The 26,528-nt window shown below is 46.9% G+C and overlaps 1 protein-coding gene across 1 annotated transcript in view; it reads right to left on the bottom strand.

Annotated features, from left to right (window-relative positions):
• Positions 1-7,784: 7,784 nt before the first annotated feature.
• STXBP4 (syntaxin binding protein 4) overlaps positions 7,785-26,528 on the bottom strand; it is a 177,520-nt gene continuing 158,776 nt past the window's right edge. Inside the window, exon 22 of the mRNA XM_056858910.1 lies at positions 7,785-7,922. Coding sequence (XP_056714888.1) covers positions 7,808-7,922 — 115 coding nt within the window. The 3' untranslated portion in view covers positions 7,785-7,807. The remainder of the gene's footprint in view (positions 7,923-26,528) is intronic.

Below are 26,528 nucleotides of genomic sequence, written 5' to 3'. Positions count from 1 at the left end.
TCAAAAAAGGGAGGAGGGATGACCCAGAAAACTACAGGCCAGTCAGTTTGACCTCTGCCCCAGGGAAGATACTGGAGCAGATATTAAAGAGATCAATCTGTGAGCATCTGAAAGACAACTCGGTGATCCAAGGAAGTCAACATGGATTTGTCCCCAATAGGTCCTGCCAGACCAACCTTATTCTTTGATTGAATGACGAGCTTACTGGATCGAGGAAATGCCATTGATGTCATTTACCTGGATTTCAGTAAGGCTTTTGACAGGGTTCCCCATGATGTTCTGATGGGTAAACTAGAGGACTGTGGACTTGCCTCTAGGATACTTGGGTGGATAGGGAACTGGTTGGAGAAACGCACTCAGAGTAGTTGTCAATGGCATTTCATCTGACTGAAGAGAGGTGTCCAGTGGGGTGCCACAGGGCTCGGTTCTGGGCCCGGTACTTTTCAGTATTTTTATAAATGATCCGGATGATAGGGTGGAGGGACCATTCATTAAATTTGCAGATGACATCAAATTGGGAGCAGCAGCGAACACCCTAGAAGACAGAGATATAATTTAACAAGATCTGAACGCACTGGAAAGGTTGGCGGATGTGAACAAATCAATTCAACAAAGATAAGGGCCGAGTTCTACATCTGGGTAACAAAAGTGAGGAAACACATACTGAATGGGGGAGATACTTCTAGGCAGCAGTGTGTGTGAACAAGATCATGGGGTATGGGTGGACACAAGTTAAATATGAGCAGCTAGTGTGAAGCATTAACAAAAAAGGCTAATGCAATCTTGGGGTGTATCAACAGAGGCATAACAGCCAAATTGCAAGATGTCATAGTTCCGCTATACACTGCATTGGTCAGGACACACCTGTAGTATTGCGTGCAGTTCAGGAGGCCTCACTTCAAGAAGGATGTGGACAGAATGGAGCGGGTGCAGAGGAAAGCAATGAGGATGATCAGGGGTCTGGAGACCAAGCCCTAGGAGGACAGGCTGAGGGAGCTGGGAATATTTCGTTTGAAGGTTGAGGGGGGACATGATTGCTCTCTTTGAAGGGCTGTCACTTAGAGGAGCGCCGGGAGCTGTTCCTGTTGTCAGCAGAGGATAGTACTTGCAATAATTTAAATTTGTCACATTTTTTCCTTCCTTACCTTGCTCTCAGGAAGGGCCACCGTGGTGATGCCCTGCCTGGAATCTCCCTCAGGCCTCAGAATGAAAGGGGAGGGGGTTGCACCACCTTGTTCCTCCTCCTCACAGCTGGACAGCATCCACCACCACCAAGATAAGCCAGCTCCGTTTCCTCCTTGGCTTTCGCTGGGATTTGCCTTATATTCCCCAGTGCTCTCATTAATTGTCCCGCCTCCCCTCTGCCTGTGCTTACCACCTTCACCTGGTTGCTGTTTGGGACCTTGCGTGCATCTTCCCCTTTCCCTGCTTGGGTCAGCCTTACTCTCAAGGAGTCTGGCTGCATCCTGTCCCCATTACACACTCCCCACCTGAGCCCTGTTTGCTATCGTTGAGGAGAGAGGCCGGGCTGCCCTAGCAGCAAGCCGCCCAGGCGCAGCCAGGGGCTCTTCCAGCTTCCCGTAGCTGTCTATTGACATCCATTTGCTGGTCATGGGACTTGTTTTCTGCTGGCTCTTCTCTGATCCGAGGGCTGTTGGAGGCACTTGCGTCGGTTGGCTGGTGTCTGAGGGCACCATTTGGGGTAGTTGTGTGCTCATCCCCTGAGAGGCCTCCTAGGTTGCTGGTGAGGAAGTGCTTTGGGGCCCACCGCTGGGAGTGGGGCAAGGCCTGGCGTGGGCCCCGTACATAAATTGTGGGTGGAAAGGTACAGGCTGGATGTTAGGAAAATGTTTTTTTACAGTAAGAGTCGTACAATAGTGGAATCAGCTACCTAGGGAGGTGGTGAGCTCCCCTTCACTGGCAGTCTTTAAGCAGAGGCTGGACAATCACTTGTCAGGGATGCTCTAGGCTGATCCTGCATTAAGCAAGGGGTTGGACTAGATGGCCTGTAAGGCCCCCTTCAACTCTATGATTCTGTGATTCTGAGGGGAGTCCATTTGGGGGGAGGAGTGCCCTGCTCTGATGCCAGTCTTCGAGGGCCCCTTGCCTCCAAGAAGTCTTAACAGCAGGAGGGGTCTGACTGCTCACAATGCGGTTTCCCCTGGCTTGCGCCTACATTTCCCAAACTTGTTTGGGGAAAGAAAGATCGTAGTCAAAGCAGAGAACTCCACACCACTGCTGCTGCGAATCCCTCTGCATTTGCAAAAGAAGTGAATGCACAATGAAAAATCACCACTGTGCGGAAGCAGCCATGATAAAGCTGCTATTCTTTCGGACTGCCAAATGCAGCTTGAGAACAATACTTCATCTCAAAGATAAATACAAGCAGCACACAGTCATTACTGCTTTCACACGTGTTGGATAGTGCACTTTCAATGCACTTCAGAAATAATTTGCAACTGGATTTTCCTGTTTCACTCAGGAAAATCAAGTTGCAAATCATAGCTAAAGTGCTTCATCCAAGATGTGTGAAAGCAGCGTTAGACATGAGGACTGAAGCCAAAGATGGCAACATGGGCTCTCCATTTCATAGGCCATTTATGCATGGGAGGTTTTGACTTAGATTTGCTGCTCTCTAGATGCACGTTTTCCCCCATCCGAATTCTCAAAACTCAACAATAAGCCCCCATGCAGAGTTCTGACAATTCGGGTGGAGAAAATGTGTATCTAGAGAGCGGCAAACCCAAGGCAAATCTTCCCATGCATAAATGGCCATAGTTTGCTATGAAGCAGAAGTATTCAGTAATAAGCAACAATGAAGACCCAAACACTGGAAATGAAAATCAGAGCAATTTATTTGGCTATAAACCCTCTATGAACATAGTTGTCTAGTATTTATTACAAACTGCTGAGGCATTACATCTCCAAACCACTATTTATATTTACAATTTCTGGTGTAATCAAGTTTGCTTTCTGAATTAGCCCTGAAAAGAAAACAAGCGAGGATTGGAACACATGGCTTTTTCTTTTTTTAAAAGAGTATAATCGGCTTTAATACATGTATAAGCTTTGCATCGAGAAGCAGAGGTACAAAAAGCAAGCCGACTGCAATTCACCTGAACCAGTGAGGATCAAGAAGCAGCAAAGTGGCATGCAATGACCTACTCTGGAGGATCCATCAATTAGTATGCAAAGACATACATCTCCCAGTGGCTGAAATGCTATTAAGTGAAGGTTTTTTTTTTTGAAGATTGTCATCATGGCTGTTACTAGGATAAATGTTTTGACCTAATTAGTCAATGTATGCATTGGTTCATAAGTCTACAGAACAGATTGTGCAGGGCGACGCATTAAATCCTCACTAGGAGCAAGCTGTTCCCCCCCCCCCCACTACCCTCTTAAAAGAAGATCAGTTTCTAAGCAGAACTGTAGCCAATCGGCTAATGAAGTCTGACTCTGCTGGCTACAGATCAAGGCCACTTTTGACAGTTACGGCATCCTTTAATTTTGGTATGAGGATGCAGACAATGCACAGTTCAGGCTTTCTTACAGGGCCATTGTAAGCAGAGTTGCCAACATCCTTAATAGACAATAAGTATTCAAACAGCATGGGCAAAGAACGTTTCTCTGGATGTACCTTACCATTTGGCTAAAGTATGAACTTATGCCACTTGGCATTGTAGCATTTTCTAGTGGTCGATTTGCGGGAGGCCAGCAGAACATCAGCCTATCCAAACAGGGTACTAATCACGGATCTACCATGCCATAAAACGTAGTGACTGAACATCGTAGTGGTGGAACGGGCCCTATTGATATCAGATTGGGATGGTGGGGGAGACAGATAAACTTTCTTTGAGCTAGAGCCCAAACTGAAGTATAATCTCTGCTGAGGGCATCCGCCGCTGTGTTGGTGTGCCCAGTGACATGTATAGCAGCGATTACAAGATGCCTGATGGCCCAGCCCCAGATCTTGAACGCCTCTTGACACAAGGCCAGGGAACCTGAACCCATGCCCCTCTGCTTGTTTAAGTAAAACTTTGCTATGGTATTGTCCATTGCGATCAACATGGTCTTCCCAGCTAGGGTTTTTTGTATAAGAGGCTTTCATTACTAGCATGTTGATATGCAAAACAGACTCCCTGTCTCTTACACTACAACCACTCCAGTGGGTATCCCAGCCACCCCAGGAGGCATCTGTAAAAACCTGACAGTCATAGGATATAACTCTGAAAGGGACCCCTTGCAATAAATTACTCTCTGAAGCCCATCAAGAGACCTGATGATGGTCCTAGGTATAAAATGTCTCATCCATTGTGGGTCAGAATTCATTGTAAATGACCTGATGAACCAAATTCTGCAGTGACCTCATATGCAACCTGGTGTATGATACAACAGCAGTCATAAAGGCCATAAGGCCCAACCATTTTTGGATTCTGAATGCCTTCTGGTACCTTTGTTTGGTAAAAAGGGCCACTAAAGATTGAATTGCCCTAATTCTTCATAGTGGCAGGAAAGCTCTGGCGGAATCAGTGTCCAACATGCCCCCAATGAAATCAATACAAAGTGATGGTATTATTCTTGACTTGTCATAATTAATTATGAAGCCCAATTTAGATAACATGTGGATGACCAGGGACACTGAATCAGAGACCCTCATGGGAAGTGCTAGATTGACCCTGGTGTTGATACTGGGAAGACTGGTATTTATAAGGCCTCCCAGCATAACAGCCTTGCCCCAGCTTGGGGAAGAATTGTGGCTTATATGTGGAAGAAGACATGTGCTGGGTTAGTCCTAGACACCTTGCTGTCAATTTTTTTTTCTTATGTAGTATGTCATCTGTATGATCATTAAATAAAGCCTTCTCATGGAAGGGTAGGTCCTCTGCTCTAGCCTTGGAATCAGGCAGTAAAGTAGACGAGCGTAGCCACAAGTGTCTCCTAAGAGGCTGGAGGCAATGGCTCTGCTGGTAGCATCAGCCATATGGCAAGCAGCACTAAGCTAGTGTTTGCCAAGGCGAAGGACCCCAATTTGCATAACCTTAGCTATAGTTCTCTTGCTTTCAGGTAGAGCCTCAATAGTTTGGGATAGTTTCTCCCATGATAACATCTGGTATCTGCCTATAAAGGCACTAGAATTAGCTACGTGGAGGCCATGAGCTCCTGAAGAGTAGAGCTTTCTCCCCAAAGCGTCTAAGTTATGGCCTTCTTTAGATGCAGAGTGTGAGCCCGCTTTGTAACGTGATGCCAGCACCTCTGTAACCAGGGAATTGGTAGGTGGATGGTGATAAAGAAACTCTGAACCATGTTCCCTCACTTTGTAGAGGTTCTTGATTTTCCTAATGGAGGCATTACTAGACGCTGGCTTAGACCAGCTACTAGTGGCAATTTCGCGTATGCCATTGACCATAAGGAGCTGCAAAACCCTGCATCTGAGCTATAGAGCACATCCATTATCAGATCTGAATGCCTAGGATCTGATGCAACATACTCAACCCCCAAGTCCTTAGCTATATGAATCAACTTCTCAGTATAAAGTATCAGTCTTCGGTTGGCAATACAGATGCTGAATCACCTACTGCATCATCTGGAGATGGTAAAGAGGTGTCCTCTGAACCTGGCTCTGAATCCTGGTCATGGCACTACTCCAGATCCGATGGGCCACTACTTGTATTTTTTGCTGACATCGACGTTGAGGGTAAGTCTGTGCCCTTTCTTTCCACAGCTGATCTAGCCTGGCCTTTGCGATCTGGGCGGTGATAGTCAAAACAATTGCAAGGAGGATGGAGCGTAGGGGGGCAGTACTGCCAGTGCACTTGGTGAGCCCAATATAGATGCCACTGCTCCATTCCCTGGCCACAAGTATCACGTGAAGGCTGAAACTCTGTATCAGAAGGTACTGCTGAAACCTCAATGTCATTGTCATATGATGACAAGAAGTAGACATCAGGCACCGATGGAGATGGAGTGCATGGGGCTCTGACCCTGAAAACAGGGTAAGGCAGAATCCCTCCCCTGATCTGATCCCCTGTGCTGACTCATTGGAGGCAATCAGCATTGAGGCAATGGTGAACGAAGCTGAGGCAATGGTGATCGGCATTGCAGGGATGCTGCCTGGTGCCGAAGGGAGAGAGACCAATGCTGAGGTGATGAAGACTTGCGTCAAAGAGACTGGGAGCAGCACCAAGGAGATGGGGATCAGAGGCAAGGCGACTGAGACTAGCGATCCTTTGGTGACTGAGAAATGTGTCAAACCAATGAGGATTGCCGGTGTCAAGACTGTGCGGTGAATGCAAAGCTGCTTGGGTTTGACAAGCATCACACAAAGGAGTCTCAGAGTCACGGGTATGGGAAATCTTGGTCAACTTCGCTGCTCCTGCTTTGCCCTCAGAAAAGGTCATATCTGCCAAGCTGGTGTGCTTGACGTTCTTTTTTGCCTTTTTAGTGGGTGGCTGTGAGGTGGTCCTTTTGCCACTGGTTGCCAGCTGCTGAGCAGGAGACCGATGGAGACTGAGGACACTGATGGAGACCGAGGTCACCTGGGTTGTTCCGCTGGTTGGTCTGGATTCTTTAAGGATTTTTCCCATAGGAGGAATTGAGCCTTGAAGCTCTCTCCTACCTGGCTTTTGGTGTAAAAAGGCTACAGGCCCAGCAGGTGGATATAACATGCCCAACAAAAAAGACAGTTGGTGTGTTTGTTGTTTGAGGCCATTTTAGTGCCACACTGTTGGCACTTTTTGAACTCACCATAATTGAGAAGAAGCTGAAAGAATCACCTCAGAAGAAATTACTTGAGTGAGGCTACATATATCCTCCCTCCACGGTGACAGAAAGAGAACTGACGGAAGAGTGCTCCCCCACCCCCGTCACGTATCCTTGTGGGCGGGAAAAGCCATTGACTCGGACACAAGATGGAGGGGAGCGGGAGCACTACTTCAGAGGAGATCATTCTTGAAGCTTTCTAGTCTGTTCTCCACAGCTGGCCTGTGCATGCAGTTCCCATGTGGGACTGCACAGAAGCCACGAAGGTGAACATCTGGTGACTCTGGATGCAGATGCTCCTCTCTATTCAAAGCAAAAGAGGCCTCCATCTAGCTCATGCGCTACTCATGGGGATGTGTGCCCAGCCACTGAACATAAAGCCTGATTCTCTTTGCACAGCCTTATCCTGGGCTCTGGTATACAGAAAAATATGACCTTGCAATTTGACCAAAAGCAAAAACCTAATTAGCCTCCCTCCCCAGTCTGGGGAGGACAGAAAATGCTTGTTGGGATGTTAATAGCAGCTGAGGTTGGGATGTTAATAGCAGCTGAGAATCAGTTAAAGTAATAAGAGGTAAAGGGGGAGGGGATGAGAAACCCTGCTCAAGCCTTTTACAAATGACAAAATCCTGGAAAAGTAGTGAAATTGTGTGGGATGGGCTGTTCCTCACAATTTGTTTCACTTCTTGTGATTCCTTATGGGCCCCCAGCTTGAAGGTACACAAATGACCAAGAGGTACTAGAAGCAGGTACAAATAATTGCTTTCCCCCAATTAGATCAACTATTGGCTATTTGCTCCGTAATGCAAATTAACAGAAACACTTTCTTTTGGAGGCTCATCTGCCTCCTAGAGAAAGCTTGATGCAGAGACAGATATTGTGAAGGAGAAATTGTTTCATTCCTGTACCCAGTCCCACATAATCAGTAGCAAGGCTTCTAATAGTGTTCACTGGAACTAGCTCATCGACTCTGGACAACTGGATATAGGCCATCTTCCAGCAATCAGGTTGAAGCCACATTGCATTCATTTTTCACCTTTGGGCATCCTCAGCTTTTGGGATCCGGGAGCTCTTGGAAACCATCATCCTCATTCTCTTCAGAGCATGGCAAGGCGAGGACACTGGTGATCGGATGGATCCAGGATGTTGTCTGTGTCACATGGCTAGGTAAGGACACAAATAAAGTGATTAACAGCACAATCCTAAGAATACTGTCCTGGGAGTCAGCCCCACTGAGACCTGGGCAGGATTCTGAGTAGACATGTTTAGGATTGCTCTCTGAAATTACCACTTTGCCTGACAATTAGAAACACACCTTTCTGTACATGGCATAAATGTGCTGTTGCAAATCCAGCAGCTGTGTTTGCTTGTTCCTACATAACAGATAAAGGAAAGGAAAAACAATCTTGCTGTGGGGGAACAGTTTCATACAGGCATGTAGACGTATGCTTCGGTACCAGGCAGGGAGGCATGCAACCTGCATTGGGGTGATGAAAGGGGTCTCCTTGCTAGTGTTTTTTAAAAAACAAATACAGTAAACCCTTGCCATTCACTCATGGTCTGAACACATGGTATGCCCTCCAGCCTGTTACCATGTTACCATGACATCACTGTGATCACTGCACAGTTAAATTTTGCAAAAAAAAAAAAAGTTGTTTTGCTACTAAAAGGCAGCTGAACACTGCTTCCCAGTATTTGCAGATTTCACTATTCACCATTATCCCGGAAACAGATCCTCCATGAATGGCAAGGGTCTACTGAGCCTACATGGATACTCTTGGAATTGAGTGGGTCAGTGGGGAAAGCAATCCATCTCTGAAGAACTGATTTTCATCAACATAATCAATGTTCAAAATGTTTATAAAATGCATAGGAAGAAGAAGGCGGTTCCACCCAGTTAAAGGATTTTAGACAACAGATGCTGGGGAGGGGAGAAAAAACTTCCTCTGCCTGAAACCCTAGAGAGCTTGTGCTGGTCAGAGGAGATAATACTGAGCTAGACGGACCAAGGATCTGACTCAGTATAGGGCAACTTCAGATAAAACACTCAATAGATCTAGTCACCTAGACTGCCCTGATTGTGTAGAAGAGGCAGCAGCCCCCTTTACAGAGAGGAACCTTATGACAGTGGCCCACTGGGAAATATCTGAGTCAATGGAATCTGTGTCTGAGTCTGACCTTTACTCTAACTAGGTGTGAGCTTATTTGTGAGTAGGTAGCATGGCCTGCTTTTAAAGATGCTTACCATTCAGTGTTAAACCTCTTGCTTTGGAAAGCAAGTCTCATTGGCTTCAATAACATTGACCCCTAAAGTAAAGCAGCCTTGTTTTGCAAAGACAAACACATTGATCTGGTTATTGAAGTACTGAAGAAACAGCAAACTCTACTACTGCAGATGAAGAAATGAAGCAAACCATGAGATGTGTTCACTCTTCCTTTCCAGTGTGTGGGCAGGGCACAGCTCTCCCCACTTTCACAGGAAAATGTGCCATTAATAATAACAACACTGTGCTGTGCTGAATTCTGCTAATGGATTCAGAATTGCTGTAGTCAAGCCTCTGCAGAAGGCTTGTGATTGGAGATGGTCTTCAGCAAAGTGCAAACAGAGGCAACTTTTGAATGTGCTTTAACATACAAAAGAAAAACTAAACAGGTCTAGAGGAGGTATGAGAAATCTGTCCCCCAATAGGATATGATCCAACAAGTCAGAGCATTAGGCTGCGCAGCCCAGCTGTTACCAAACAGGTCGCCTAACTCCCGGACTGGTCATGGCAACCCCAAGCAGCATACGTGTGCGCTCCGTTCCAGCCGCGCGCCTGCCCTAAACGCTACAGGAAAGGCGCCAGTGCAAGTGAAACTGACACGACTGCTCCTGTGTGCCCCGAGCCGCCAGCTGCTGAGCAACAGAGGCCAGGTCACCCCTCTCCCGTGAACCAGAGGGACTCCATGATTCCTGTGCAGCTCCATTCCAGCAGAAGCCATGTCAGAGAAAACGCAGAGACACGTAGGCTGCATCCTCGCACCCCCCCCTTGCAACATCGGACTGGTTAAGCAAAGCCATTCAGAGACATTGAGATAACGAATGATTCATTCCTCTAACTATGCAAGCAGCGATCCCCGGACATTAGCAAAGATCGCGCCTATTGATTACGATTGTTAAGCACATCAGCGAGATCCTCCCGGGTTGTACAAGCCATTGGAATCAGAATAGATTTCCAAATTCCAACCTCCACACCCTGATAGCCAAAATTAATCCTTTTGTCACCTTTTGTCACCTGGGAACCTAGGAGGGATAATCCAATCACCCTCCCCCAGAAAAACAGTATATCTGGGGTGCCCACAGCCCATAATGTTATCTTAGGTCTTTCCTTGGCATATTTGCCATTACTCTGTTGGTTTAGGTTTGCGCAACCTGACCATGCTCCCTCCCGCCTCGGTGGCCGGGTCTACGGGAACCCCTCGCCCTCACTTTATTTTCTACTATCTTAGTCTACTGGAACTTGGGACAACTCCTCTACAGGAACGGTAAAGTATTTCCCCATCAACGATCTCCTGCCACATTGGCACCTGTCGCTACTCTACTACCTTTTGAATGCTGAGATTCTCTGTATGTTTGTGTTGCACCATTGAATGCTTGAAGACATAAACTCTCTTAATTCGGAATCCCTTGTCTGTCGTTATTCTATGGTCACAGTTTATGGGCTCTGGTATACATAGGCTGCACCCCTATTTATAAATATTATAGTTTCCGATTGCTCAAGCTAATTTCCTCATTTAAAGGAGCAATTCGGGTAACACAGCGTGCAGAGTTGGGCCCACCAAACAAGGTTGCCATTATGGCCATATGCTGTGGTGCCAAGCTTTGACCTTAAGTGTTTAGTCTGCTAAGCATCACAGTAGTGAAAGGTCATAGAGGAAGGAGACATAAAGTGTTCTCATTGAACTTGAACCAATCAAAAGGGCAGTTACATCTCATTCTTTGCCCCTATGAAGTCACCTGTTTTCCACATTTTTCTTACTACAGACTAGAACAATGTTGTCAGTTTGAGAAGCATGCAGGAAACATTTGGAGACAGAAAGGACTCCAGCTCCTTCCTCATTCCTTCATATCTGGTGGTCTTCTTCTACTCCTGCCCAACAGAAGAGATAGCAGCTGTGGCTGCTTCTGTAGGATGTCTCATTGACTTCAAGAAGCCAGAAAGATGCAACCACATCAGCGGTTCATCTTGATCCTGCCTCAGAAAGGTGGATGGTATCTTTTTCCTCCCTGTACCCCTTACTTTGCACATTAAATAATGACATGCAGCTTAATGTGAGGTTCTCCAGCCACCCTGGGCTATTCTCAAAAAGCCACTCGCTCAGACGGTCAGAAGCAGGTAAACTTTATTGAAGAAGCAACAGGTTCAGCCAGGCCCTCGCAGAGGCAAAGCTGCAAGTGATTATTTAGAGAACAGTGCAAAGTTATAAACATGTCTACAAAGCAGGTGTCCAGTTCAGTGTTTTGGGAAAGGAATTGATAACAGCGTCTAAGGCAGAGCGGCGAAGCAGACATCAAACATAGACTTGGACTTGCTCGTTAGCCGTTGCTTGTTAACAGTCAAGGACACGGGGGGGAGGGAGTCACTGGGAGTGAGAACATCCCGGCAGAGGCCTGACTCATGTCAAGAGCCTTCGAGCCAGACCTTAGCCGCTTGTACGGGCGAAACCGAAAGAAATGTATGACAGTACCTCACAGTGCTCTCACAAGCCTGCCTGTACACTAAGCTGAATTAGGGCAGGGAAGGAGTAGCCATCGACCCTGCAAAAATTTCCAGAATTACAACTGATCTCCACACTAAAAAGATCAGTTCTACTGGAGGAAATGGCAGCTTTGGAAGGTGGACAGTACATTATATCATAGAGTGTAAGAGAAAAGGAAGTCCTAGATTGACATCATGACCCCACTGGGCTCCTTCCCTTCCTCAAACTCTGCCCACCCCAAGCTCCACCTTCAGATCTCCAGGAATTTCCCAAACTGGAAGTGATGACCCTATCTACAGGGCCAATGGGGTGGGGAGCTGCAGGGCCGTTGGCCAGGGCCTCAAGCTCAAATGTGCGGCGGTTCACATGTAGCCACTTCTTAATTTTTTCTGGCATTTGATGTTTTACAACTTCTTTGTATGCACATCATGTATCATAATTGTTCATTTTTATTATGGCTAGAGCCCTCAAAAGCTGGAAGTGGCCCAGGCTTCACTGGGCATGACTGTCAAGTATATGTATCCAGGCATAAACCTTTTTGTGGACAAATAACTTCTGAGGGCTTATGCAGTGAAGAGAAAGTTACTTTTTGTGGTGCCACCCTGGATGAATCCACGCTCAAAGCCTCGGTAGATCTCATCACATGGGCAGATAGTATGTGAAACATGGTCAGTTCAAGAGAGCCAGCATGGTGTAGTGGTTAAGAGCGGTGGTTTGGAGCAGTGGAGTCTGATCTGGAAAACCGGGTTTGATTCCCTACTCATCCACGTGAAGAAGAAGAAGAAGAAGAAGAGTTGGTTTTTATATGCCGACTTTCTCTACCACTTAAGGAAGACTCAAACCGGCTTACAATCACCTTCCCCTCCCCTCCCCACAACAGATACCCTATGAGGTAGGTGGGGCTGAGAGAGCTGTGACTAGCCCAAGGTCACCCAGTTGGCTTTGTGTGAAGGAGTGGGGACGCAAATCCAGTTCACCAGATTAGCCTCTGCCACTCATGTGGAGGAGTGGGGAATCAAACCTGGTTCTCCAGATCAGAGTCCATCGCTCCAAACCACCGCTCTTAACCACTACACCAGGCTGGCAGAGACTAATCTGGTGAACAGGATTTGTTTCCCCACTCCTCCACATGAAGCCAGCCGGGTGGCCTTGGCCTAGTCACACTCTCTCAGCCCCACCTACCTCACAGGGTATATGTTGTGGGGAGGGGAAGGTGATTGTAAGCCGGTTTGAGTCTCCCTTAAGTGGCAGAGAAAGTCGGCATATAAAAACCAACTCTTCTTCTTCTTCCTCCTCCTCCTCCACCACCACCACCACCTTCAGATGATCTTCATTTATGAGATGGTTCACAGGCATGGGGAAAGTGGGACAAGGAAAACATGCCTTGTGTGCCTTAAAAAAACACCCTCCGGGTCCTGCCCACATTCAAGGACAGTTCCTCCAACTGGCTGCCACTGGAGACAGAATATATCCACGATCATTCAGTTTGCACTGCATGTTTAACCAAGAGAGTGAACAAGTCCTCAGTGGCAAGCAAATATGCTGATCAGAAGCCTATCATCATCATTTATACAGAACCAGTGATGCTAGTAAGGTTTTACGGAACAGCACAAGCAAAAAGGACAGACCCCTTACAATCTACATTTTGATACAGAGGAGAGCAACAGAGGGAGGGAAGGGAAGACAGAGGTAAAGCCAAGTGTATTTACGAATGAGGTAAAATCCCTCAATTTTTAAACAAATTTTTCTACATTATATTTAATTCCTTTGTAAGGCTATTTCAAAATTAGGGATTTGAAAAACTGCAAAGGTTTAAGTTCTAATAATAATGCTGTGCTCTGATTCTGTCAGTCTTGCTGGAACAATGCTGATAGGAACAATATTGTTACAGTTGAAATACTTTTTGAAAGTGAAGTAACTTCTAGTGCAGTACAAAGAACACTTTCCTGGAAGGAAGCCCCAATGAAATAGTCCTTGAGTAGAATTCTGTGCAGATTGCTGTGATCAAAGCAAGCGCCCTCTACCACTCCGTAGGGGACGGGGGACGGGGGGGGGGGGACGGAGAGCTGACATAACATTCAAAGTGTAAAAATGATTTAAGCAGAAATGCACTGCATTTTGAGACACTTGTTTACAGGGCCCAGAATGGATTAGTACCATATTATTCTGTGTATAGTACTAGTCCATTCTGGGTCCTGCAAACAAGTGTCTCATTCAATAGGCTCAAATTGTCGCTGGAGTACTAGTAAAGCCTTGGATGTTAACATTTCATGTTGTATTCGTGATACAGAACTAAGGCTTGGTTCAGATATCCTCTCTGACGACTGCAGGGGTCTCTTCAATGTTTGGGATTTCTGCGGAGGAGGACCTCCTCCTCCTCCACCACCACCACCACCTTCAGATGATCTTCATTTATGAGATGGTTCACAGGCATTCAAAGCAGTCAGTTCAAGAGAGGCTTCAGGGACAGCTGGCTCGAGTCATTGCCTGGCCCCCACTTGCAAAGAGATGGTACTCTACATCAACCCACTCCTCCAGGCAGCCATGTCTCTTATTTGCTGCTGCCTTTGCCGAGTCAGTGGAGATTATTCTGACCAGACAAGGAGGATGCTTTCGTGTGGGACATTAATTTCTTCTTTCTGGGAGTAAGGGATGATGTGAGGAGGAGAGAGGGATGTTGCACACAGCCCTACACGAACTCCAGAGCCTCTTCTGTACTGTACTTAATGATATTCCAAATGTTGGTTGATAGGGATCCATTTCCCCATCCCCCTGTTCCCTGCAGGCACTGAGACATAAGCATCTTTTATTGGATGAGAATGAGAACCCCTCACTTCCATAATGGGACGTTTGTTTCACAGACTGAATGAACTGCTTTCAGGTTTCAAAAACTACTGCAGTGGCTCAGAAGCAGAGGAGATATGCAACATCACAACATGTGATTTGTCTTGATTTCATCCCTTAAGACTTTGCTACAAGCTCTGGTTCAAGTGTGGATGCCAGGGCTTAGTGGTAGAGCCTCTGCTTTGCATGCAGAAGGTCCCAGGATCAATCCTTGGCATCTCCAGTTAAAAAGATCAGGTAAGAGGTGATGTGAAAGACCTCTGCTTGAGACCCTGGAGAACCACAGCCTTCCAAAACAGACAATGCTTAATAGACCAACGGGCTGACGGGCTGTGTTCAGTTATACATACAATGAGCAAAGTGTCATCTGGGTTGCTCACTAGTCACATCTATCAACCAACCTCTGACACCTTTCAACCAATCACATTTGACATATACCATGAAACTGAATGAAGCAGCCCTTGATTAACATACAGCAGTGTATGTGTGTGTGTGTGTAATACCTCTGCAGAGCTTGGTCTCAATAACTCCAACCTTGCCCCCTAATTAGAAAGCAAATGCTTATAAATAAACACTAAGCCCAGACATCCTCAATGCACACACTAGGCAGAGTTGACTGAGGTCAAGTACGCTTAAAGACTGCCTCACGGCTTATTTATAGACCTCTGAGAGTGCTGTGGCTAAAGAGCTTTGACATAATCAGTCTGATGAGATAATCCCAGATTTACTGTTTTGTGGAACATTCTCATATTGGAAAATCCATCCTTTCTGGCTCCTAAGGGAGGAAGCTCGCTAAATGAGATGAGGTGGGAGTTCAAATCCTGGTGATGGGAGAATATGCCTCGTACTAATTCTCTATTTTGTCCAGTACTAACATACTGCAGTTTACCAAAGTCTTTTTCCAGCATGGACACATGAGCTCCTTTGCACTGAGGGTGTTAAGGGATTGAACAGTAAATTCAGAAAGCTTCGGAAATACAGTAATACAAATTCCCATATATACCCCCCTCCTATCCTTTCCCAAACCAAATCAAAACTTTTCCATTTAAAATGCTGAACAGCATGGCCTGGCAAACCAATATTGAGGGGGAAATATCCATTTGACCAGAGTTTAAGAGTAATCAACAGAGCGATTTAAGGCCCTAACTCTCCCAAAGAGCCAACATTTGGAGGCTGGGGAACTTAGATTTTTGCAAGGAAAGGGAAATGTTATGGCAACATCAGCTTTTTCACTTGGAGTAAACCAGAAACCAAAGCTCAAATAAAACAATGGCAGAACTGCTGATACAGTGAGACCCTTGACAATGTCACGTCAGAACAGGGAGGCTTCTTTTGAAGACAGGTCCTAATATTCAGAAAACACCGCACTGCTTCTGACACATGCACATCCAGACATTGAAACAGACGTGGTTTTGATGTAACACTGTCAAGTATTTATTGACATGGGTTTGTAAAAAGGAATGCCAGAAATTGATCTAAGGGTTAGTTTAGAAGAAAAAAAAAAGAGAGAGGTTGTATTCAAAAGTCACGTTTTCTTCTGAAAGAGCTGATGGCTAAGGGTCTTCCAGCTCCCCAGCAGCCATTTCCAACACTGGGAGAACACGTAGGCAGCATAATACAGGCTGTGTTCATGCACATCATGGCAAACTGGGATTTGGCTGTGGTTCAGCCTAACACCTGCATGCAATGAGCTACAATCTCCCAGATGCTTGCTGTACTGCCTGTTTTTCACAGACATTTTGCCAAGTTGTTTGATATTCCACATCAGGTATTTATTCCAAGCGCAGACATTTAAATGCATGCATTTAAGTCACATCTACAATGCATCCCTCGGCCATTTGTAAATTGTGTAACAAATAAAGGAGGGAGGGATAGCAAAGGGGTAACCAAGGAGGCATCGAGTACTGGTGCAACCAGGAATTTTTAAAATTTTAGATTAAATTTACAAACATGGGGGTGGGGTGGGGGTGGAATCACAAGAAATGTTCAGCGTGTGGAGAAATCACAGCATGGTGATTTTTTTCCATAGTAAAAGAAAAATAAGAATCAGGCCTAAGAGCATGTTGTAGATCAGGGGTCCCCAAAGTGGCACCCATGGGTGCTATGGCACCTGCTGACACCTTTCCCGCCAAGTATTTTCAGACAGTGGGTGGGGTCAGGTGCCCAGCACAGCTTCTGATTGGCTGTGCAAACTAAAGTAACTTTGCTTCAGTGGCAGCTGCCGCCACAAAAAGTTATTCTCTCATGCCTCTTACCCAGTGTATTTTGTAAATTACCCCTCATCTCCCCTGCACCTGGATTTCCTCCACCTCCTCCAGCAGCCATTTTGTGGCTGTGCCCACTACCCTGTGACAAAGTTCCAAAGATGCCCACAGGCTCAAAAAGCTTGGGGACTCCTATTCCAGATGTTGCAGAATCCCTACTTGAGCAAGTAGAAGTTATCTTCTAGATAACAGAAGAAACAGTGTTTAATTTCTCCCTGTGTACACATCTTGAAATTGACTGTTTAGCTGGAAACAGTCATTTGCTGAGCAATTAAACTTCAGTAACCTTGATTCTGCCTGTATGTCAGGCATGGCCTGAGAAAGGAATGTTGTGGTTTCTCCAGATGCTGGCCAAGGCCAGCTCTAGCCCTGCAAACAACGTGTTTGGACTGGACTCTGTGGGAATGCCGGTAGAATCCTACCTCCCTGACAGCTCCAGGGAGGGGGGTTGCCATGGCATCCAGATCTACCCCGATTTGCCCTATGCTCTTCCATATATGCTCTGTACTGTGCTTGTAGTTTCCATTAGTGTCCGTTTGACTTTTAGCTTCTGTTAACCTGTGGATTTTCCAATAAATCAACTCTCTTTGGACTGCTTGTCTGCTGATGTCTGTTTATGGGATTATCATGGGACTAGAGCTCACATTTGGACACTAATCCAACAACATATATCCCTTATCCCTGGCTGGAGCCCTGGAGGGATCGCCGGGACCTCGGGTTGGAGCTAAGGATGTGCTCCCCGAGGGTGTTTTCCCTGGCTGGAGCCCTAGAGGGTTCACCGGGAGGTCGGGTTAGAGCTGTGGGTCAGCTCCCCCAGGATTCTTTTTTTTATAAAAAAAATTTTTATTGGTTTTTATAATAGAAATTTTCCACAACAATCAAGAACATATAAACATTACAAAAAGAAAGAAAAAACAAGGGAAATTTCTTTGACTTCCCCATCACCTCTGTCCGCCTCTTAATAAAGTATTTTTATCCCAACGTGATATGTTCTGATCTTAATTATTCTTAAACCCATTTGAAATTCTTTTAACTTTCATATAACATACTCTATTGATATAAATGGTTATAACTCTTAATATTAAAAGTATCATCTAGATCAGATTAAAAGATATTCTTCCATTTTTCCCAGTTTTAATTCATATTCACAATATTTCATCCAAGCCTCCCATTCCCCCATAAATCGAACACTGTCTTTTTGATTTAAAGTAGCTGTAAGTTTTGCCATTTCCACCAGTTCAAACATTTTCATAATCCAGTCTTTTCCCCCGGGAATATCTGCCCCTTTCCATTTTGCTGCATAAAGCAGTCTTGCAGCTGTTGTAGCATAAATCAAAAAATTTCTTTGTATTGACAGGTCATCAGGTATCATACTTAATAACATCATTTCTGGTATTTTGGGTATATTTTTTTTGTAGTATCAGTCTTAGTTCATTATAAATCATATCCCAAAAATCTTTGGCTTTGTCACAGGTCCACCACATATGGTAAAAAGAACCAACTTCCTTATTACATTTCCAACATTTAGGGGACGTCATTTTGTAAATCCTTGCAATTTTCTTGGGTGTTAAATGCCATCTATACATCATTTTATAGATATTTTCTCAAACTGACAGGGCATTTATTCCTTTCAGGTCTTTTGACCATAATCTTTCCCATTTATTTAAAACAATATCATGTGCCACATTTTGAGCCCAATCAATCCTTGTTGGTTTAATGGTCTCCTGCTCACAATATATTGTTAAAAGAAGATTATACATTTTAGATATCAGTTGAGTATCATTGTCTAGTAACATTTTGTGAAAAGGCGATTTTTCTTTAAAAAATCCATTTTTCAGATCTTGTGTAAAAACTGATTTAATCTGACAATATTGAAGCCATTGTAAATCTTCTTTAAGTAACTGAAAGTCTTTTAGTGAGCATTTTTTTCCCTTCCCAATTAATTAAATCCTGGTAGGTAATAAATTTATCCGGTCTAAGTGGGCATAATGTCAACATTTCTTGGGGTGATATCCACATCGGTGTTGTTGGTTCAAAAATATGTTTTTATCTCATCCAAGTACGAAGTAAAGCGGACCTGATTATATGGTTACGAAATGATGCATGTATCTTGATTTTATCGTACCATAAATAGCCATGCCATCCACTTATATTGTTGAAACCTTCAAGATCTAACAAACGCACATTAGATAAGTTCATCCAGTCTTTTAGCCAAGCTCCCCCAGGATTCTGATCTACTGCGTGCCATCCTTGAGGAGGCACAGCGGACTCAAGCCGAGTCCGACAGGCTGACTGGGTTGGTCGTGGATCAGTGGCATCGGCTGGTGGCAGCGGCCCCCTGGGAGACGTGGGGTGCTGATCTCCGCGCCCATAACAAACTTTGGTGGTTGGATGTTTTGCTAAAGGAGACCCGGTTGGCGCAAGAGGACGCAACTCTCTTAACTCAGCTGTTTGACGAGGATGCAGTTCGCGGGGCGCAGCGGGGACCGCCGGTCCCAATCCGAAGGTCCGTTTCCTCGTTCCCAATGGCAGGAGATGGGAGTGGAACTGTTCCGCACCTCAGCCAGGGCAGCCGAGACGTGCATAACCTGGCCGCCAGGACAGTGTTGTCCCTTATGGATTTACTGCCAGACCTGGCATCGGAGGACGATGTGGTTAAGGTGCTACATCCAGAGTTTGGTTCTTCCTCTGTGGAGCTTGCCTGCAAGGTTTTACTGCTACTGGGCAAGCATAAGGAAATTCAGTTGCTACTGGAGCAAGCGGCCGAGCCGCTGGTAGCAGCCGTGGTGGCGGCTCGGGCCACCGCCTTGGAAGCGGCTCAGGCTGCTCAACAAAGGGTTGCAGAGCAACATTTGGCTGAGGTGGCCACTGCTCAGAAAAAGGCCGCCCTGGAGAGGGCGGCCTTGGCGTCTGGAGTGCGACCGAAAGGCGGGGGAAAGAGACTAGAATGGCCCTTGTTCTCCCCGGAACCCTGTCCGCCCAGGATGTGGCCCGTCGACGGTGGCTCGCCTTCCCCTCTGACATGCAGGACTATTATGAGGATGTGGAGCCCGATGAGGAGGACTAAGACGACTGGAATACAAACCTCCGTGTTAGCCAAGCCCGACAGACTGGGGGGGCTGAGGAGATACACGTTTTGAAGTATCAAAACTGAGAACTATTGGAGCGTATGGCCCAAATGCAAGACCAAATGGACGTGCTAGTGTGTAAGTATGGATGCTTGCATCAGGCCCAAACCGTACCCCCACCTGTACCGGCACAGGTACCGCCACCCCCCCAGGGCAGCAGCCAATTCCAGGACAACAGCCGGTTCCTGGACAGCCGATACCTGGGCAGCAGCCAGTTCCTGGACAGCTGCCAGCGCTGCCCCCAGGAGCACCGCCAGCGCTACCTCCAGGACTGCCCGCTCAGCCAGGGGCCCCACTCCAACCGGTGGTACCGGTTGTACCTTGGCAGCAGCCCCGACTACGAGTGACTTTTGACGGCTCCGCAAAAGTGCTTCCCTGTTTTCTACACCAGGTGGACAGTTATATGAGAGAACAAGGGCATGCATTCCCCACGGAAGATAGTTGGGTAAGATTCGCCTCTTCTCTTCTGACTGGGAGGGCTGCAGAGTGGATGATCCTGCAGTTTGATACCCGGGCCCGATCCGTCCACTCACTCAACGAATTTATGTGAGCGTTAAGATGACGTTTTGAGGACCCGTTCCAGGGGGAGAAAGCCAAAGCTGCCCTTTTGCAACTCCGGCAAGGATCTTCTTCGGTCAGGGAGTTTGCTGATGAGTTTCAACAACTTGCTAGTAAAATCATCGACTGGACGGAGGCTACACAGGTGCGTTACTTCCGAGAAGCCTTACACCCTGAGATTTTGAACTGGACTTATATGCAACGGGATCCAGCCACCCTGGAGGAGTGGATCCTACTGGCGGAGGAAGTGGAAAGCCGCCACTAGTTCATCTCTCTTGCCTGACGTTGGGCCAAGGAGGGGGAGGCCAGAAAAACCCTCCCAAGGCCGCAGCTCCTGCCCCGTGGAGACCGGCTCAACCCTCGCAAAACTGAGTGTCGCGGTTCCAAAGGGGAGCCTGCCTCGTTTGAGGTGCCATGGGTCACTTCGCTATGGCCTGCCCGTTGCGCCCAGAGCAACCAGCTCCCACTCCCCGGCCAGAGGGGATGCCTCACGGGAGAGGACGCGCTTGGAGAAGAGGTGCCGCGGCTGATCGTAGCGTCGCTCCAGGACAGAGAGCGCCTCCAGCCCTTCACATCGAGGAGTCTGCAAGTGAGCCATCGCCAGCGGACCCGCCGGGGTCCCGGATTACAATTGCCCCTTGAGGGGACAGCTCTGCTTCGTCGGAGGAAGGCAGCCACTGGGACCCTCCTGCTCTGAACTTGGAGTCTCCCCTGGATCAATCAAAAAATGGACTGGTTCTGCGGTGAATGGAGTGCCACCGCAGACCTCCGCAGATGCTTCTGCAAAACCCAAGGCTCCCTTAATGGTGAGGTGGGAGAGACTGTTTATGTGGATGTAATATTGCAACATTATAGAAAGGGCCCCCAGTTACAAGTTAAAGCTTTAATAGACTCTGGATGTGCCCGCTCCTTGATCAATGAGGCCACGTTTCAGGCACTCAAAGTTAAGTCAGTGCCTTTGCCGGCACCTGTTCAGTTCGCCCAGATGGATGGCAGTGACTTCAAGGGTGGGCCAGTGGACCATTGCACTTGGGGAGTAGCAATGGGAATAGGCCACCATTGGGAACAAATCAACTTTACTATAGCCCCCAATATTCGTTACGCTGTGGTGTTGGGAATAAAATGGCCCCGGGGGCACAGCCCCTCCATTGACTGGGAGGCCGAGACTTTAGCATTTTCCAATCCGATGTGTGAACGGCACCGGTACGAAGTAGCTGTCAAGACCATAATCCAATCAACTCCTGCCTTGGCTTCAGACACTACTGGTCCATCCCAACTACCTCCTGAGTACCAGGACTTTGCGGATGTCTTTAATGTACAGGAGTGTGATGTGTTACCCCCCCCCACCGGAGAACAGACTGTGCTATTGAGGTGGTGGGGGATGGAAAACTGCCAAAAAGCAAAATTTACCCCATGAGCGCTTCTGAAAGGACAGTGCTCCGTGAGTTCTTAGACAAGAATCTGGCTCGAGGTTTCATCCGACCCTCTACCGCGCCTTATTCGGCCCCAGCTTTTTTTGTGCATAAAAAGACTGGTGACTTGCATTTGTTCATCGATTTTCGAAAACTTAATGTGGTTACCCAAACCAATGCCTACCCCATCCCTCTGATCTCAGATCTTCTGGGGCAACTAAAGAAGGGACGCATTTTCACCAAATTGGATTTGGTCGAAGTTTATTATAGAATCAGAATTCGAGAAGGAGATGAGCCCCTCACAGCCTTCTCCAGTTGCTTTGGCATGTTTGAGTTTCTGGTGATGCCTTTTGGATTGAAAGGGGCTCCGGGGGTCTTTATGCAACTCATTAACGAGATCCTACATGACTTGCTGTTCAAGGGGGTGGTGGTCTACTTAGATGACATTCTTATTTATTCTAAGACCATGGATGAACATATTGCCCTGGTTAGGGAAGTGTTGCAACGTCTCAGAGACAATCAGCTCTACGCTAAGGTGTCCAAGTGCGAGTTCCACCAAAAACAGTTAACTTTTCTGGGTTATATAATATCGCACCAAGGACTTACAATGGACCCAGAAAAAGTGCAAGCCGTGATCAATTGGGAACCACCCTCTACACATAAACAGGTTCAGATATTTCACAAATTTCTACAGGGGGTTCCTCCCCCACTTCGCCCAGATTGCGTTGCCCATCACAGACCTCCTTAAAACTAATGGAAAGGGAAGTGCGGCCACCTTGCCTACGGCCAGAGTAAATTGGACCCCCCGGTGTTAAACTGCTTTTGACAGTCTCAAACGACTGTTCACCTCCGAACCGGTTTTACAGCACCCTGATTGTGAATGAATGTTTGTAGTCCAAGTAGACACATCTGAGGTAGCCATTGGAGGTGCTCTGCTGCAGCGAGGGGGGGATGGTCAACTGTATCCGTGTGCTTACTTCTCTAAGAAGTTCACGCAATCTCAGCTCAATTGGTCAGTCTGGGAAAAGGAGGCTGCTGCGGTTAAACATGCCCTCACAGTATGGAGACAATTTTTAGAAGGATCTAAAGTCCCTTTTGAGGTTTGCAGCGATCACAAAAACTTGGAGGCATTAACGGGGGCTTGCAAACTGTCCGCGAAACAGGTACGATGGGCGGACTTCTTTGCCCAATTCCGCTTCGTATTGAAACATGTACCAGGGAAGCAAAACTTACTGGCTGATGCTTTGTCTAGACTTCCCCAATATCCTACCAAGATCGAGCATCCCACAGAGTCTCTCTTCACCCCTGCTCAAAGAGGTTTACTGCTCACCCTGGCAGTTCAGACCCGGTCGCAGACCCGGCTCCCAATGCTACTGCCTTCGGAGGGGTGGGGGGAAGCCCAACGCTCGACCATGTCAGTCAAGCCGTCCACTCCGATCCCCTCGCCTCCCTCACTGGCACGGACTCCTCCACCCGTGCAGCCTACCGGTGCTAGTCCCGGGTTGTGGGGACCCAACCTCCCGATCGAGCCAACCACCCTGCTCCCCTCAACGGCACCGGCCCCTCCTCCCTCCGAGACGCCTGCCAGCATGGTTCCTAGAGTGCAGGAGGTGGAGGGGCTTAGTGATTCCTTCAAGGAAACTCTTCATCGCAGTTGCCAAGCAGAGCTCTCCTCCCAAACCCTCCCTGCTTGTTTGATTAAACGCGGAGGTTATTGGTACAAAGATTCGAAGTTATATGTTCCTAAAGTGCTGCGGGGGGAGGTTTTGGATCTAGTTCATGGAGCTAAGACCGCAGGACACTTGGGTTTCTCAAAACATTACATTACACTTGCTGAGGAGACAGTTTTGGTGGGCGGGCATGCGATCAGACGTGGATTCGTTCGTCCGCAGTTGCCCAGTGTGTGCTGCTGCCAAGAGACTCCAAGGCAAGCCGCCTGGACTATTGAAACCTTTGGAAACCCCCACTAGACCCTGGGAGGTAATCGCAATGGATTTTATGACTGATCTACCCCTCAGGAAAAACTGTACTTTCGGTAATCACGGATCTGTTCTCAAAACAGGTGCATCTTGTACCTTGCGCAGGTATCCCTTCCGCCCCAAAATTGGCCCGCCTCTTTGTGTCACATGTCTTCCGATTGCACAGTTTTCTGCGCAAGGTGGTCAGCGACCGCAGGAGGACATATGTTGCTAAATTCTGGAAAGCTGTCCCAAAATTGGTTGGGGTGGAACAAGGACTGTCAAGTGCCTTTCATCCCCAAACAGACGGCCAAACAGAATGGGTGAATGCTGTGTTAGAGTGCTACTTGCGCTGTTATGTTAATTACCATCAAGATGATTGGGTAGGACTGTTGCCCTTTGCTGAATATGCTTACAATAATGCTGTGTACCAGTCCACTGGGTTTAGCCCTTTTCGAGCTGTGTATGGACAAGACTTTGGCCCCATCGACCACATTGATATTCCAGGGGATATTCCAGGGGAGGAGGGAGGTGGCGATGTGGCTGACTGGGTGCACACTATTCAGACAACCTGGCCGTGGCTGATAAAAAATCTGGAACGAGCCAAACGTAAATATAAGACTCAAGCTGACAAACACCGTTCGCGGGTAAAGAGTACGGGGTGGGAGATTTAGTTTATTTGTCCACCAAGAATCTACGATCTACCCACCCGTGCGGCAAACTCAGTGCCAAGTATGTGGGTTCGTTCCCAATTTCCCAGATCATCAACCCGGTGATTGTAGAACTCTCCCAAAGTCGCTGAGGCGAATTCATCCTGTGTTTCATGTCAGTCTATTGAAACCACATGTTCCCTCCCCGGAGTGGCATCCTGAACCACCGCCTGAGGCGCCTGTGAGGGTGGGGGGAGGAAGAGCATTTTGAAGTCGCAAAAATACTGGACTCGCGTATCCATTATGGTTCTCTCCAATAGCTAGTTCATTGGAAACACTTCAGTTCTGCTCAGGATGAGTGGGTGTGTTCACGCGATGTTTCCGCCCCTCGCCTGATCCACGAATTCCATGCTGCCTACCATCACAAGCCAGCACCCGGGGACTGAAGGGGGGGCCTTTGGGGGGGGGCAGAATGTCAGGCATGGCCTGAAAAAGGATGTTGTGGTTTCTCCAGATGCTGGCCAAGGCCAGCTCTAGCCTTGCAAACAACGTGTTTAGACTGGACTCTGTGGGAATGCCGGTAGAATCCTACCTCCCTAACAGCTCCAGGGAGGGGGGTTGCCATGGCATCCAGATCTACCCCGATTTGCCGTATGCTCTTCCATATATGCTCTGTACTGTGCTTGTAGTTTCCATTAGTGTCCATTTGACTTTTAGCTTCTGTTAACCTGTGGATTTTCCAATAAATCAACTCTCTTTGGACTGCTTGTCTGCTGATGTCTTGTTTATGGGATTATCATGGGACTAGACACTGTACTAGCAACTCTTTTTCCTAAAGTGCTGACAGATCTGCACCTTCATAAACATCACCACATAAACTATCACAGTATGGCAGAGATGGGAGACCACCTTGAAGCCAAGATGGGAAATCACTGAGCTGCAACTATCAGAATCACATGGCACCAATTTAGTTGGACTGTAACAGATTCAGGCTACAGGTGATGTATTGCTTGTTTAAATGCTTCAGACTAATGAACTGAAATTTCAGTTTAAAACTAATAAGCTGAAATTTCCTACATACAGAAGGCTAGCAGGTCAAGGTGGCAATACCAGAACCCTTCTGCATATGACAGCTCTCCACGTGTGTAAGGAATTTTTACATGGGAGAGCACTCAAACATAGGTTGCTTCACCTGTGAGCTGAAGTGGTACAGTTTAGCAAGAATTACACATTACTCTGCTGTTTGGGTAATTCTGTTCCTGTTTTAGATTGTAATGGCCTACGGCCTTCTACAATAAACTTGACTTGACATGACACACATGGGTAATTCTGTTCATAGCACTAGCAGTCCAAAATACAAGAGCCACATAATACCTTGTATAGAGACCCAAACAAGTGTGCAAGTTTTTGACTTCTCCAGGACCCTTGATCAGGCTGGGTGTTAAAAACAGTGAATCCATAGTAAACTCCAACATTTAACACATACTGCACATAACACTGGACAGACACCATGCCTTTTATACATGGATATATATTGCCACTATTGCATGATAGGCTAAACCCTGTTAAGGACATCTCCTCTGTTTTCCTTACTGTTTCTAAAAACCCACTTCAAAGTCACAAACATATCAATGTAGGAAGTCCATCATTTTCCTTATCACTCTAATCTGTGGACAAATGAAACAGGATGCAAAGTTTCCATATTTTGTAGAACACAGATTATGTTTTGACTTATTTCAGCTCAGAGAATTAATCTAGTGAAAATTCCCACATCTGGGATACATACCCAGATTAGCGAACGTCATCCAAAATTATCACACAATTGATCTTGGTGTCAGGCCTGCTTTCCACAGCTCTAAGCAGCCTGTCAGACTGTGACTGTTTTAGTTTCGATTACACCAGGTGCCTCTCAAGGCCGAACTTGCTAACTGCTGAATTCCTGTTCCAGTGCTATCTACCATGGGAACGGCTCCTCAGTAGAGGGGGGGCGCGCGCCTTGACCTGTTGTGACTAATACTTTCCCTTATAGGCCTACCCTGTGCTCCCAATTGCCATTCGTGCCAATGTACCTCTAAGCTCTGCAGACCTGTATGTTTTCCCAATAAATCAGCTCTCTTTTGGACTCTTTGTCTGTGGATGCTGTTTCTGGGATTACCACGGGGACAAGTGCTTACATTTTGGCACAAATCCCTTCTCCATTTTTTCCCTGTCCGAC

This window comes from Euleptes europaea, chromosome 1 (assembly GCF_029931775.1).
Source record: "Euleptes europaea isolate rEulEur1 chromosome 1, rEulEur1.hap1, whole genome shotgun sequence".
NCBI classification, from domain to species: Eukaryota; Metazoa; Chordata; class Lepidosauria; order Squamata; family Sphaerodactylidae; genus Euleptes; species Euleptes europaea.
This window is presented reverse-complemented; position numbering and strand designations above follow the sequence as displayed.